This window comes from Empidonax traillii, unplaced genomic scaffold (assembly GCF_003031625.1).
Source record: "Empidonax traillii isolate 1590-97213 ecotype Southwest subspecies unplaced genomic scaffold, ASM303162v1 scaffold102:size1114253, whole genome shotgun sequence".
NCBI lineage: Eukaryota > Metazoa > Chordata > Aves > Passeriformes > Tyrannidae > Empidonax > Empidonax traillii.
This window is the reverse complement of record NW_020955295.1, coordinates 916,083-932,065: the sequence shown is the minus strand read 5'-3', so window position 1 is coordinate 932,065 and position 15,983 is coordinate 916,083. Positions and strand designations below refer to the sequence as shown.

At 41.0% G+C, this 15,983-nt stretch overlaps 1 protein-coding gene across 6 annotated transcripts in view; it reads right to left on the bottom strand.

Moving 5' to 3' along the window:
- Positions 1-15,983, bottom strand: part of AFF2 (AF4/FMR2 family member 2) — a 329,690-nt gene that overhangs the window by 35,780 nt on the left and 277,927 nt on the right. For 4 of the 6 annotated variants that reach the window (XM_027882172.1, XM_027882166.1, XM_027882171.1 and 1 more), the window contains 3 exons: positions 4,851-5,013; positions 3,297-4,316; positions 1,055-1,179 (listed from right to left, as the gene is read on the bottom strand). In XM_027882172.1, the coding sequence (XP_027737973.1) occupies positions 1,055-1,179; positions 3,297-4,316; positions 4,851-5,013 (1,308 nt within the window). The remainder of the gene's footprint in view (positions 1-1,054; positions 1,180-3,296; positions 4,317-4,850; positions 5,014-15,983) is intronic. The other 2 variants (XM_027882169.1, XM_027882168.1) reach the window with 2 other exon arrangements.

Genomic DNA, 15,983 nt, shown 5'->3' with positions numbered 1-15,983 from the left:
ATAGGAAGATTTTTTTTTTAATGTATTGTGGAGGTGTTGGGGATGGATAATCCTTGATTCCTTCTGCAATAGATCTCTGCTCATTGTGTTTCTAGCAATGATAATCAGACAACACCTCTCACAATGTTTATCAAATGTGAAACATGATACAGACCACATTGAAACTTTCTGCCTTTTCCAGATTCCAACTCTGATTTTCTCAGTGGCAGAATGAGGGGTGAGTTCAAGGACTGAAGTTACTCCGTAATTACAACAGTATAAATAAAATGATGATCAACCTTCCTTAAGGGTTTTAAAATTAGCATGTTATTTCATAAATACTTTATCTAAATTTAACTACTACTACCCTCAAACTGTTTTCAGCAGCATATTGTGATTTTGATTCTTTGCTGGCCCTAGTGCAAAGCAGAAAGAAGTGCCTTATCTCAAAATCATAAAAGCAAAAAATTATAACAGAAGGGAATTGGAGTCTTTGGTTATTTACAGAATGTTAACCTTGTGACTCTATAATCAGGATCGTTATCCAGGTGGCACCTGTTTGGTCAAGCATTATAGCCATGTAAGACAGTCCAAAAGGCACAAACTTATCAGATGGTATGTCGGAAACATTTAGGATGGTCACCCCTGGAACTTCTGTATACACAGCTAAAAGAATAAGAGCTGCTTAACGGAACAGCAAAGCCACTATTTCATTCAATAAAACTGAGAACTGTCTCTTATGAAAACAACTTCAAAAAATAAATTCCAGGCAATCAAATGTATCCCACTTTCAGTGGGATTCTCTGTCCACAGAGGTTAAAGATGATCGAGACAAGAAAGAACACTGAGAGAATGCAATGTGTGGGCTGAAGAGCACACCAGGATTGTGGCAGCATTCTGAATTCCTGCAGTCCATCAGAAGGATGGGCAAAACCATATGGATTCTGTTCCTGATGGACAGGAGTACCGATGCTCTGTCACTTATGCTTATAGGCTATAAAGGCTATAAGACATTTACAGAACAGTACTGCGAAATCCCTCATGAATATTATGTCAAAAAAACCCCAGAACTTACTCTTTAGTGCTGGTTATTCTGTGGTTCGGTATCGGAGAGATACAAGGTGGGAGCAGGCACGAAGCCGGAGGCTCCTCCAGGCGCTGCTTCTTGCTTTCAACAAAGGTATCCAGGCCTTCTGTCTGCTTGAATAAAAAAGGCAGAGCATAAAAGATCCAGCATTTATGCACAACTTCACTGGCCTTTAGGAGCATCTCAGGAATCTCTGAATCTCCTTTACAGTAGCAGCAGTTAAAATACTGGTCTAAGAGAAGTGAAAATCACCGGAAATCAGGGCTAAACCTGCTCCAAACATGACACGAAGTTACATAACAAGTGACACAGCAGATAATTAGGAGGCAACATGTCTCATGTGCTAAAGTTATCTTCTGCAGTGCACTGGAAATTAATTAATAATTCAGATGCAATGACTAGATAGCACCAAACCTTACTCAAGTAAATAGCTTTTACTCACTGACCTAATAGAAGATGATGGAAAACCTTCCCTGAGTAAGTATTCCTCACAGGACCAAGAATACAGGACTGCGCTGGCATAGTCATTAACTGCAACAGCTCTTTAAAAGTTTGCTTTGGAAGACTCCCTGATGCATGACTTTGTGCCTGAACCAGGATGATACAAGCAAAGCTGATTATTGCTCTGTCACTGGAACCTTCATATCGGCCTTCAAGCCCACTAGTAGATGGCTAAAATAAATCTTTTAATAGTGCGATTTAGAAATTCAAATCAGTCTCTCCCTACCCTGCTTTAACTGTTGATACACCCTCAAGTCATCCTAATTGGCTTGTTTCCCCTTGGGTAGCAATGAACAATCATACTGCAACTGAAGGGGCTGATTCAGAGCCCAGCTTATGTTTGCACAGGCCCAGAGCAAGATTGTGCATTTTGTTACTTTCTGATTCACAGTCTCAGTTAATGAAATTAGGAGGTTCCCAATGTCATATAACCTGTTCCTCTTTTTATCCCCTGGGAGCTCTCAGTTTAGTTGCCAATACTGCAGTTGTGTTCTAGTCAAGATTCCTTCTCTATCATACAGATACTCCACTAAGTTACCCACCAAGAATTTTTTTGTATAGTTAAATAGTTAAATATGCACTTATGTACTTATACATTCACATAAACATGGACATTTATACATCCTTCTCCTCTTCTTTTCTCCTTCCTTCTTAAATCTCTACCTTTAGTGTACAGCTAGACTATAAATTGAATAAAAACCTGCTGAGTTTACTCATGTGATTATTTCCACTTAATTCAGAAGAGAAGGAGCCAGTGCAGTGACTCATGTAGGCAAGGGGAGCAGACCCTGTGTCTGCCTGGAATCTTCTGTTTCTGTCTTGTATTAACTCTCTCCTAGCACTGGACTGCTCAAACTCAGGATTTCAAGAAGTCCATTAGAACAGACAGCTGAAGTCACATTCACAGTGATTTGTAAAATTTGGGGTATAAATAAAATATGCTAGGATGACTTCTCTCAGACAGACCAGAGCACAAGCATTTCAGCTGGGAAAACTGACTACAAAAATTCATTTCTGATATAAAACTTCAGGTTTTTTTCTGAAAACACATTTAGTTTGAAGTGCAATGTCATATCCCACAAGATAGCATACCCTTGGGCATAAATAACATAAAACACATGATATAACATAACGCCTTCAGTCAAAATATATTTGCTTTTTCAGGTAGCTGTGTAGAGAGAGCAGCTAGTTAGGCAAATTATAGTTCTATGATTCACATTTTTTATACCACAAAACAATATAAAACTAAATTCACCAGGAGCATAAGCAAGCACTGCTCCACTGACTTTCATGAATCCATGCCTGTTTAAGCCAGCGGTGAAAAGCCTTAATCCTAAATCACAATGCCTTCCAAACAAAAGTCATATTTTCCGAGTATGGCTGAACCTGCACTAATGTGAACGCATCATTTTGATCTTTCTGCATATTACAGAACACTGGAAATTAATAGGTAAGTGAGCAAATACAGTGAACAAGGTTGTAAGACAAATCTCAAAAAAAAATACCCTGTTTATTGATTTTGTCAGCTCGGGTTTCCTTTTTACTAGTTTCTGACGTTAACTTGTCGTGCACTTGTAAGTGTCAGTCCTTTGTAAAACCAATAAAGCCTCAGTGCTGTGATGCCTCCCCACAGCCCCGCTGCAGGTGCAGCGAGGAATCACAGGCTGTGGTCCTGACCCCGAGGGTGCTCAGAAACTCCGTTCTCCTCTAAATGATGAAAACAACTTACCTTGTGTTTCCTTTTGGATTTTGTGGAGGGTTTTTCAGCTGCTGGGGTAGGGGATTCTCGAGATGGTCGCCTGTGTTTCACGTTCGCCTCTCTTGGTTCACTTTTCACAGGCGTGGTCTCAAAAGGCTCCTGTCCGGGTATCCTGGAGAGCAAACTAAGGTCTATTTTCACCCACAGAGATTTGAGCTCTTCGTATTCTCTCAGTGGGGACAGAAGTTCGTTTTGTACGATTGGGATGGGAGAAAAGAGCTGCTCCTCCAGGTCGTTGCTGGTCTGGTCAATGGATGTGTTGCTGCCATTGCTGGTTAAACTACTTACGCTGAGGATGTTACTGCCAGAGTCCTTCACTTTGACGCCACTGCCAGACCCAGCACAGGCTGGCAACACTTTAGCCTGCAAGCTCTCCTCCTGGTCTGTGTTTGAGTCAGAAGTAGATGAATCCGTTTCAATGAATTCCCGGGACTTAGGGACAATTTTGCTGGGGCCTCTGTACTTTTTCTTCTCTGAAGTGAGGCCTGTGCTAGTCCGTGGTTCTTTCCTCGGAGCGGTCTTCCCAACTGCTGCTTTAGTTCGAACCTTTGGCTGCTCGGGGGGTTCCTGCGTGTCTTTTTCTTTGGGAGTGTTGCTGGTATTATTTGGTTTGGGCCAGTTGTACTCTTCTACACTGGAAGTCCTTTCTACCTTTTTGGGTTGCTTTTTCCCAGTAGTCCTTTGTGAAGTTGGCTCATTATGAGCTGGTGACTTCTGCTTGGAGCTTTTTGCCTCTGGGGTTTTCTGGGCAACCCGCGGTTTGGCTTTCTCCCGGATGGGACTAAGGATCGCCCGGTCTTTGGAATCGCTCGGGGGCAGGCTGCTGCTGAGCTTCCCTTTGTTTGGCCCTTCGGCCTGCTGGTTGCTCTGGGCCTGGGAGCTGGTCTCGCTGTGGGGCTCATTTTGATTGTTGATGATGGTCTTGTTGTGGGGGTTCACTTTATTTAGCCATTTATCCAGCTGCCATTTGTTTGTTGAGGGGGGTTCAGGCTGCAGGTTGAATGACAAGGAACAAATCTCAGACAGAAGCAGTGCTTTTCCCTTTATAAGGGAACTTTTTTAAGATACCCTTTTATTTCAGTCAACTAGTGGTGACTGTTAGTTTTATGGGAGTATTTATGGAGTATTTATGGTTAATTAGGCTTCCTTATCTGGTTTACAATGTGGCCCTGGAGAAATTTAATACAACTAAAAAGTTTAGCTAGTCCCTGAAGACATAGTTTTGTCATGTTGCCTTTCCTTAGTCCCAGCTGAATACTGTGTCAATAAAATCTTCTCTAGCTACTGGCAAAAATCTAAATATTTCTTAAAAGCAATTCAAATGTAGGCCAGAAAGATTCCTCCAAAAGCTAGAATGAGTATGTGGGTCACACATGTGAAACTGTAAAGGCAAAAAAAAAAAAAAAAGTCAACAGCATCAAACAGCACAGAACTCCAGCATCTCCCTAAGAGGGAGCAGGATTTTGCTCCCCTCCACGCTTCCCCCTTCAAGCCCCCGCTGGGAGGAGCCGGGTGTGGCTTTACCTCTGGCGTGGCACTGCGCGACTCCTCGTTGCATTCGCTGTCGCTGGAGCTGCTCTCGCTGTCGGAGTCGGACTCGGAGCTGCTCTCGGACTCGCTGGAGCTCCCGGAGCCGCCGCTGGAATGGGCCAAGCCGGTGGCGTGTGCCGCTGGCACTGGCAGGCTGCTGAGGGGAGAAGATCCTCTCTTAGTGTGCCCCTGTCTCTTCTGAAGTGTTGCCTGGGGGGAGCCCCCCCAGTGAACCCTGTTCACACCCACTGCCCTCAGTGCCACCTCCCTCTCCTGCAGCCCAGAGCCAGGGAGAGCTCCAGTGGCCGTGCCACCGTGGAGCCACCAAAGGAGCTGTTTGGGGTTTGTGATTCATGGGACACATGATGATGTTAACAACATTACCATCATCATCACCCTCAAGTATGAAACACTCCAGTGTCACAAGCCCGGACTTACTAGGCCAACGATTGCAAAAACTAACAATCACACTTGAATAATTCATTAATGGAATCATGGTTTCTTCATTTTTTGCCAGTTCATTTATAATTTATGATCAAAGGAAGGACATCAGGCAACTAATATTGGACAGGGCATTTTAAAATTTAATTTTAATGAATACTTTTACACTGCAGTGTACAAAAACTACATATTTTTGACAAGTCTCCAGGGACTGCCCAAGAATTTTTTATTTATAGCTTTTTTCCTCTCATGTTTATGATAATGCAGTGAGAAAATAGCATTCATGCTGAAAATAAGCCTCTCTGTGAAATCTATTTTTCTACATGTTCAACTGCCCTCCAAGATGTATTTATTAGCAGTGCACTGGGTGCCATTGTTTTTCCTCAGCATTTATTTCTAATCTGAGAGGTTGCATGACCCCAGATTTTAGCACTACAGAACTCTGCCAGTCTGAGTCTTTATAAACTCATCTTTAATTTCAACTTCTTTTGCCAGGGAGATAACCATAAGGTTTTATGTCTCTTCAGCTGATCTATACAGAGACTTTTTGATGATTGATTTTAAATTTGTGAAGCTGACAAAGCAAAGTGTTTGAAAATTGACACCATTTGCTAGTAGTCCTTTATGGATATTCAATACTTCACCTTAATATATCATATGCTCTGTGTGTGTCCCATATTGAGTGATCCAGAGATGCTCAGAAGTTACAATGCTTTGCCTCTGTTTCTGCCATCTGCTTCTCTGCTTTCCTCCAAGAAGGACTCAAGTAAGCCAGGTACGTGCTTTCCTTCCCCTTTCAAACCAAGATGCTCTTTGCATCAAGCTGCCCTCTTAAAAAACACAGCAACCAAGAAACTGGAAGTAGGAAAAGCCATAACAAACTGATGTGTGCCCCTGCTCTGCTAGAATCTTTACAACTACTGCCACTGGGTTCCGTGACAATAATAGATGGCCTTTAATTTTCTCCCTACACTGAGCTACTTTCTCTCTCCCTCCTTGTTGGTAAACCTATTGCTTACACCGCGGTTGGTAACACAACTGTCTCTCTGAGCCTTGCAATGGCCCTGCAGTGCCCATTGACAAAACAGCTTGGTGCTTTAGGGTGCGTTAATGAAACAAAATTACTCACTTGGGTAATGCTACAGATCACTAACTTTGTTGCTCATTAAGCCCATATAGTTTGGGTGGTTTTTTTTAATTCTTCTTCTAGAGGCTCCTCACTCAACTGAATCAAGTAGAGCTACTCGGAAAATTTCAAGTAGAAGTAACAGGCAATTCAAAGAATAGATGATTAAAAAATATGGGCATTTCCAAAAGTATTCTGGAAAACTAAACACTGATGAATTACAATGGCTCTTACGTTTTCTATTTAATGTGATCATTTTTGGAAACCATTTGTGCATTTGTATTTCTTCCTTTATCCCTTCTTTACAGTGAAACTCAAGAAAATGTAGGGAAATACTTCTCTCTCTCTTTTTTTTTTTTCTTTTTTTTTTTTTTTTTTACAGTAAACAAGGAAAAAAGAGTGGAGAAAAAAGGAATGTGTTTGTAGGGGAGTTTGCCTTTCAATTCAACATACTGTAATTTTGGTCTTATATTTTCTATTTGGGAAACAGTAATAGTAGATGAAAACTGAGCTTTCCTACTTAATGGCAAATATTTCCAAGAACAATAACAGAAAATTAGAAAATACTGTAAGGATTCCCAAGCTCAGGACGCAAACACGGCAATTCCATTCTAACATACCGAAATGAAGCATCAGCCTTGAGAAAAGTGTTATTTGTGGATTATCAGAAAACCGAAGTTGTAATTTAGACAACTTTTCCCCTAAACCTGAGAGCTTTTCTCTTTCTGTTTTCATCCTAAATGGAAGTGAACACGGCAATATTACTGTTTAATCCATGCTGAAAACTCCAGTTCCCACAATCCAAGCAGTGAGGGGGCTGTGAAGGTGAGATGTTCAACCCTCTGCTGCTTACAAAAGAACTGGAGTTGTACTGTAGCAGACTGCAGCTGTCTGACAGAGAACTCAAGGGGGAAGACTAAAACTATGGAAATAGATGGCAGCTTCAACCTGGCCTTATTTTCTTTCTTTCTGCACACCAGCCTCAGAAACAGTTAGCATATGCCAAGCATTACTGAATAACACAGCTCAGCAAGCTTGCAGGAACCAGACAGGCTCAAAATAACGTTTTTCATACAAAATACAATGAGGTCATATTTGTCTTTCATCTGGGATAATAAAATTATGCCTTGGCTACACTGGGCAGTTTCATGCTGAAGGCATCATTGCCTGATCCTCATTACTGAAGTAGAAGCATTCATTTTCGTCATGTAGTTTGGGTTGAGAGCAACTGTGTATGCTTTGCAAAACAATCAGATAAGATCCAAAATGCCTTTCCAAGCATCTCACCATACTAAAGATAGACAGATCTTGTACATAGCTGTAAGCACAATCAACTTCTTATAATGCTGTTCACTACAGAAGAAAAAAAGCTACACAGACCTTTCACATACAAGTGCATGAAAAAAAAAAATCTTTGCTTCCAATAAAATTAGTTTAGTGGAGGTTCTGGATTGCCTTCTGTGTTTTTTTTTCCCTCTAAATAAAATGCATCTCTTAGTTAAAAAAACTGGTTGGTTTGCAGTCTTCCCAAAGACTTCTTCAGCTTTAAAGCTCGCTTATGTTTTAAAAGATGCTGGGCTAGATTCTCCAAACATGTATTCAAGCAACTGTTATACAAATAAACTGGGCTTCCTCACATAGGTATCAACTACATGAACTGGGGGTTGGCTCTCAAGGAGACTTTCAAAGCAAGCTTTGTTATGTTGCTAAGATCCAGACAAGGAATGCCAGTCTAGACAAGGTTTAAAATGGATTTAAAGCATTTTATCATCAGACACAAGTCCTCAAAGTGACTAAAGGGGGCAGGAAGCACTGATATTTGAAACTCTTGAATTTTTATTTCCCAGCAGGAGAGGAACACTCATATTGTTCCTCAGTGTTTGGGTGGACAATGTTTTTATTTCATGTGAACTGCAAAAAAAAAAAAATTATTAAAAACAATGCTGCACAATGGAACACAGCATTGTTTGGGTAAATAACACTTAAAAGAAAGCCAGTTCATTATTATCACTTGAGATTGGAGGCCCCTACTGAGACCAGTGACCTGCTGTGCTGGGATCTGTGTAAATACATGATGAGACACAGTCCTTGGGCCAAAGAGCTTGCAATCCAAACACACAAAGCAAACATCAGAGGTATTACACTCATACCCAGTGCAGGCCTGTCACATTCTCTAAGTGCAAGGCCTCTCTGCAGTTAATAGAAACATCAGGTTTTCCCCCCTTTTAAGTTTGTTTTCCCCGTTTTCCAAGGCCTGTGCTCAGCACTTGGGCTGAATCCTGCAGGGCAGTCAGAGGTGCCAGAGCCCTGGCCATGGCTGGGAGGGAAGATGCACACATGACTGGACAGCAAGGACCACACTACTCTGGCCAGAAGGATCAGTGGTTGCTCACCTCTCTTCCAAGGAGCTTCTCCTGTGCCCTGGGGAAGAGGGACACTGGAGTGACACCCATACCACAGGTGGGAGGGGAACCAGACCTCCATCTCTTGCAAAGGCATCGTGATGGTGTCTCCAGTTGCCTGCACAATGGTAAGCTGGTCTCCTTTCTGCCACCCAATGAAGCACACAGAAGAGACCTACCTGCATATCTGGCAGAAGTTTGGAAGGAAGCTCTTCTGCAGCACTTTCACCCCTCTCTCTCTGCCTTTGCAGCACACGGTGCTTCTCCTGCCCCTTGCTGCTTGGCACATGACTGTGCACAGTGTGGGCACAAAGTATGAGATGAGAAATGCCTCGAAGGAGGGGACAAGCACCCGTTCACCAATTGTTTTCAGCCCTTGTTGAGCTCAAACTTAACTACAGAGCAGCTGAGCCTTGCAGGTGTGGCTGCTGATGGCTCCTGGTAGGGAACTGCATCGAGCTCATCACACACCAACCATCTTCCTTTCACTGCAATTCACCGGTATGAGTGACCTGCCTAAATTTAAATGTCACCCTGCAGCTTGTCTGTTTTTTAATTCATAAGCTATTTTTTCCAAAGCCAATTAAAGCAGGTATGGCATTATTATATGTCTGTATTATTATGCTGCACAGAGGACTAAAGCCCTGATATGTGGCTTAAATTTTTTTTTTTGTTCTAGTTGTCATCCAGACTATTATATTGTTTTCAACATATAATTTACCCTACTTCTGTAATAAATGATCTTCAAGATTAAACCTGGTAGCTACAACAAAGATAATGTGAAATACTCAAACTCATTAACCTCTAATAAGAAAAATAATAAACTTTTAGCCTTGCAAATACAGACACACACAAAAAAGATCTATAATTCAGCAGTAAAACTCATCAGGCAACAAAAATTCCCAACAAGTCCTTAGCTATCTCCCTGAACCTTTTACCAATTAGATGTAGTCATGTTAATTGCTGTGAAGAGAATTTGGCAAATAGATGGTGCCCTGCAACAATAGGTTTATTCATTCCAACCCTTCCTTTTTAGGGTAACGATGAATTGGCCACTTGTTCCACTGCTTCTACCCAGAAATCAAAACGTAAACTTAGAGAAAGCAGAGCGTTGCTGGGCAGTGGGAAATTATAGATGGGAACTGACCAGTGAGTCAACAGTACATCAATGCTGGCAATGTATTTCCATTAGGAGCAGCACCCTACAAAGGATGCTTTACTGCACAGGCTTATATTTAGGGAAAATTCAACCGATGAAATCTGGAAAGGCCAAGGTCTCTGCTGGAAAAATGACTACAGACTTGACAGAGCGGTTGATCTTCCTGTTGAGGCACTAGATTGGGACTTGGATGAATTTTGCTTTGTGTCTGAGAGGAAAATACATCTGTGCATCAGTTCCTGCTGAGTAAAAGAGAGACTATGTGGCCTATCCTTAATCTTGCTCGTCTATTTAAAATGCAAATTCCTGAGAACAAAGAGTCTGATTGCACAGGGCAATCTGAAAATTGGGCACCCAGCTCTGAGTAAGACTTTTGTGCACTCAACCACATCTACCAGCAACACTCACTCTTGTAGAGATACTGTTGTTCTCCCCCTCACTGCACTTCATTTGAAGAGACAGAGGAACAAACCCTCTCCAGCTGTTCAGAAGCTATCCCAAGCTCTCCTTCAGAGTCTGTTTCTACAGAAAAACTGTGAACCTGATGGGCATTACTAGGAGTTACTGGACTCACTGAATTTTGCATAAAAAAGGCAGCTTCATTATTCTAGCAGATAATAACAGAGCAGCACCTAGCAGATTAATATTTAGTGTCAGAACTTAATACCATAACTGTTCAATAATGAAGTTTTATTTCTCTTCTATTCTCACACCATTATCAGGAAGTAATAGTCTCTTCTAATTTGAAAGGGAGCTGCCCTCTTTTTTATAATGAATTGTTCATATCTTTATCTTCAAACCTATGGACGAGTACCATTAGATTGCTTTTTAAAGAAAAGGATTGCTCTGAATGATTTGTTCACTCCCTTTTCATTGGTTAGTATTAAATTATTTATCACCAGGCTGGTAGGATTCAAATTCAAACTTTCAAAGATTGGGTTGACACAGGAGCTGAAAACCTGTATCAAGGCTTTTAAAATATTAATCAGCACCCAGGTCAATGAAATGAAATAAGGTGTGGAAATTGTTACTTCAGCTAACATTAGCATGTGTAGTAAGACATCACTTATGATGGCTCTCTCATGTCAAAACACATGGAAAGGGAAAACCTCTCTAATATGTTATTCAGGATGTGGCAGCTGATCTGCCTGTATCAATCCTGAACACTGTAATGCAAATAGAAGTACTGATTTATTTTGAGGGGGAGGGTAATTTACAAGATGTTGTATGTAAAAAGCCACAGTCTCATTTTACTGTGTTCAAAAGTAAATGTTTTAATCAAAGACTGTTTATAACAAGGTTGATAGAGTTACTGAAACAGATTTTTTTCATATACATATAACCCTTTTATACTTCCAGCTTTAAAGACCATAAAAAAGGATAGTAAAGATGAAAGAAATAAAAAGAATGACAGAACTAACTCCTATGAGCCACAATCTATGTCAAAGCAGAACTAAAGTGATTGACAGCTTGCATTAGTAATGAATAGAGTGGGGAAAAGCTGCCAGGAATCCATAACAAGGTCAAAGCCTTCCAATAAAGAATTACATTAGCCACAAATCCTAGCTGGAACTGTGTATATACATCTGCAATGTGACTTTAACCACGGCACTGTTTCTACTGTCCTGTTCGGACTCTTTTCCAGGTTTTACTCCCGGGCCTCAGTAAGTTCTGACTCTTTATGACACCTGCAACAAAGAACAGGTGTAACATATCAAACTGCCTGTGACATAAAAAAATACAAACAGAAGAGGAGGAATTTTAATGGCACATCCCTAACGGTGCACATAAAAAAAACTTTCTGAACTATTGGTATGGAAATCGCTCTCCTTCCCATATCACAGCACTGTTAAACACACTCGACATGGAAGAGAAGGGGATTTTGCATATTAAAAGCAATATTGTACCCATGATTTGTGCATGAATCACACTGCTCACCTCAGAGTTTAGAAACGATTTTTTGAGCATGATATTATTCAGGGGATGCAATGTATGTAGGCTTTTTGATGTACAATATTTTAGTGAATGGATTCAAGTGTCAGAGAGCATTATTTGTTCTGTGCCCTGATGTGCTGCTGTTTGCCTGGCATCTGGAAGAACAAGAATACTCTCTCTTACTGTGAGACTCCAAAGGGCCTCATTTGATGTAAATGGAACCATTTTATTATATCAATATTGCCCCACTAAATCATGCTACATATGAGGATTGATACATAGAAACTTCTTTATTTTCCACAAAGGAAATGTTGGACTACTGCATCTTTCAGTGCACTTTGTGAATCTTCTGTGAAGTGTAGAAGTAAATATTCACCACTCTACTACTCATAATTTCAAGTTAACATAAAATCTTTTTAATGAATCAGTTATTTACACTTTCATTTTGTTTACTGCAGCAGAAAGTCCAAGTGTGGTCATGAAAAAAAAAAAACATCCAAAGTGAACCGCTAAGAACAAAGTGTTGGTTTTTTTTTTCTCCCATCCACGTATGGCAGAAACTTGAGCACGTAACACTGTAAATGAACTACCCCTACCCTGCTTGTTCTAACCCAGTTCTGCTTCAGTTGGAACTGCAAAGAGAATCCAGCTTACAGAACCCTGTGGGAAGAGAACTCGGAGCAATGGACCAAATCACACTGGCGCAGATGGATCTACATGACACCTCCAACTCTTCAACATTTCCAGTCTCATCTGTTATCTGAGGAAAGCTAATTTTACTATCCTGATCAACCAAGCAGTCAGAAAACATTAGAAAGTAGGAATTTTTCTTCTTTCCCCATGTAAAACAACACCTCTGAGTTTGAAAAGATGCCAAAAGGCATATCCTGCTTTTCCAGAGCTTTAAAGCACACACACAGTCATTTACACCTGTGCACAGTACAAGTACCCCAACATGAGCTCAGGAAAACCATTGGAGGATTTCCTCTCCAGGGGAATCCCCCGGAAGCAGATCAGCAGTATAACTAGTTTCAGACCCAGAGCAAAGGGGAAGAATTGGGAACATGAATTCTCTGAAAGCCAGAGGAGGGAAAAAAGGCCTGTTGCAGGCTGTTAAAGCCATCCTTACTCAGAAAAGACCCAAGATTGCTCCAACTGCGGCCATTCTCAGGAGCATGATGAGTAAAACAAGCAATACAGAAAGGGCAGAGGTAAAAACTGAGTACAATCGGAATAAACTGGGCAATATTCTACTAAATGAGCTTCAGCTGCTCACAGACTGGTAGCAATCTGCATGCATTATCCACTGTACAAAGCATCAAAGAGCAGGATTGGTGCTGCAGGCTCACAGGCACGGACTCAGGTGACTAAGGCACAAATAATCCACCTCTATGGAGATGACTCCTGCAACTCTTTGTAAAGAATGACAACCCTGTGATTACAGAACCAGTTGGACACTTCAGAATACTGGTTCCATTCTCTTTGAGATTCAATTGGCAAAATAACTGAACTCCTGGCACTTCTCCCCTGCTATTAATACATAGAGTATTGTGAGACTCCAAGCATATTTACGTTCATCAGGTTTAAGTTGTAGTAACAGGGGCCACAGAAGTACACAGACACTAATGAAACCCACAAGTAGACACTTTGTTTCACTGCTACTGCCATAATGGTAAAAAGGAATAATCGTTATTAATAATGGGCAATTACCCTGAAATAGTTTTAAAAGAAGTATTCCTAAAGGCACATGATGAATTTATGGCATGCCACCGGAGTCTTTCATGGATATAAAGATGTACTTCAGCACACATGACTTGTTTTTTTGAACAAGGGGAAAGCTGTCTGGTAAAATATTAATAAAACTGAATGCTGACACACAGGTGTCTTCCTTACAATTTACTTTAAAATGGGGTAAAAAGCTACAATTGGAGTGAAAATCTAAACCTTCTGTATATTTCTGTCTAATATGATCTCCTTTTAATGCTGTTGATTTTTGCCAGTTACATAATACATTGCTTTATAGATTTAAAAAAAGGTATCAAATCTACTTAGGATTAAATATTGCCTTGATGGTTCTCATGTTAAGAACAGAGCTCCATCTTTAAGCAGCATCCACCCTTAATTATGACATACATAGGTATTAAGGAAAAAAAGGTGCTTCTCTGAGTGATAAATGGACCTGAAGATCCTTCACAACATTCACTATAAATCACAAAAGACCATTAATAAACAGTCAGAAAAAAATGACAGTTGCTACAAGTATCTGCTCTCATACTTTGCCTAATACTATCACTGTCATGTTTAAACCTGACATCTTAAATCTTCAACATGAAAACCCTTTAAGTCAAAAGGCTCATCTATTTTAAACAGAATTTTCTATGCTTGTTATTTTGAATGACAGCAAAAGGAAACAGAGAATCTTTAATTCTGTAACCTTACCTGGCTGAAAATCTTTCAGCCTTTTTCATCAACCCCAAAATACAAGGAAGATCTTTTTAGCTTCTGCACCTACTTGCTGGGATCTTGTGGGCAAACAGAGTTCCATGTTTTCCAGAGGGAGATGGTGGTGCTCAGCACCCCTTGACTGTGGGAGTCAATCAAAACACTGCAAACACAGGGACTGCACTGCTTGTGTGCAGGCTGAGGACAAGTTTGAGCCAGATTTCATTTAAATAGAAAAGAGTAACTGGGATTGCCAGAAGTAACACTGGATGCCTTCCTGAAGTGTCACACTCCCTGCTTTCTTAACCCAGGTTGAGAGAAAATGGGATGCCTGGCAGAGGCAGTTAACATCTGCAGTGTGCAAACACTGTATTCCCCAAAAGGGCCTCAGAAAAACAGAAGTGGAGTGACCATAAACCTGAGCATAAAGTGGGTTTTGTCAATGGGGTGCTGAGGAAAACAACCTTTCATTGTGGACAAAATAATTTAGATTTTTAGTATTAGTTAAATTATTTCTTCTTAAAAACCTACCAGCTAAGAAGCTTTCATTCTGGACATTTATGTTCCTGAGTGGCCAGAAATGGATTTTTTAACATTACCCCCATCCATTTTCCACAGACTGATGAAGGGTTATTGTATCAGCAATGATTTGTTGAAGGTCTGCCAACACGCAAAGGTCAGGAAGACCCAAACCACTCATGGATACAAAGGTAAACAGGTAAAATTCGATCCCTCTAGAACTTGTTATTGTTTTCCGTTTGATTATCATTCCTTTAGTAAGGTGCAAATGTGTTCTTCACACATCTGCCTCAATCTCCTAAGGTTCTAGTGTGGCACAGTGGGTACTGATTACATGAAGCTCTCTTGCTCGTTAATGACAAAAATCAGTAGCGAGATGTCACTCTACTAGCAGGGAAGTAGAGAAGGAGTAACTTATTTCCTGCATTAGACTTAAGAAAACCCCACCGTCTCTAATTTTACCCGCAGTGTTTGGGATACCACAGATAACAAAGCAACATTAGCAAAGGACAGAGCTCCAAAGCCAGTAGATGGTAACACACACAGTCAAAGAGGTTGAGCAGGACTGATTGCTTTGGCAGCAGGGTCCAGGGTGAACACCACCAGTGCTTCCATCCCTGAAAACAGGCAGGAAGAGACAGAGGAACTCAGCCCCAGAGCTAAAAGGCTCACCCTGAATTTCAGATCAGTGCTCAGCTGGATCCTGCTCAGTGATAGCTCTGCTTGGCTGATCTCTCTTTTTTTTGCAGAGCAAAACCCACAAGGCCAGTCAGTAAATTCAGATGATGCCTTGAAAAGCCTGGAACACTTTTAGCATCTATTCAGCGCTTTGTTTCCTCCTTTCCTTTTTTAGGTGAGGCAACATCCCTAAATGTTCTTGTATGTGAGTTGTGCAGAGGCTGCAGAGAGAAAACATAGTGTGGCAGCATGTTCCTCCCACCACACTCAGTCAGGCTGGATTCCTGCACCAACAGACTGTCACTGGCAGTTTGACACGGGCAGAGTTCTGAAGCTGAAAGCTCTACTTGCTAGTTTTGAAGTGGAGAGGCTGTTATTTTTGAATCTGAATTCATATAACATCACTTATCGTCTAGGTTACAGAT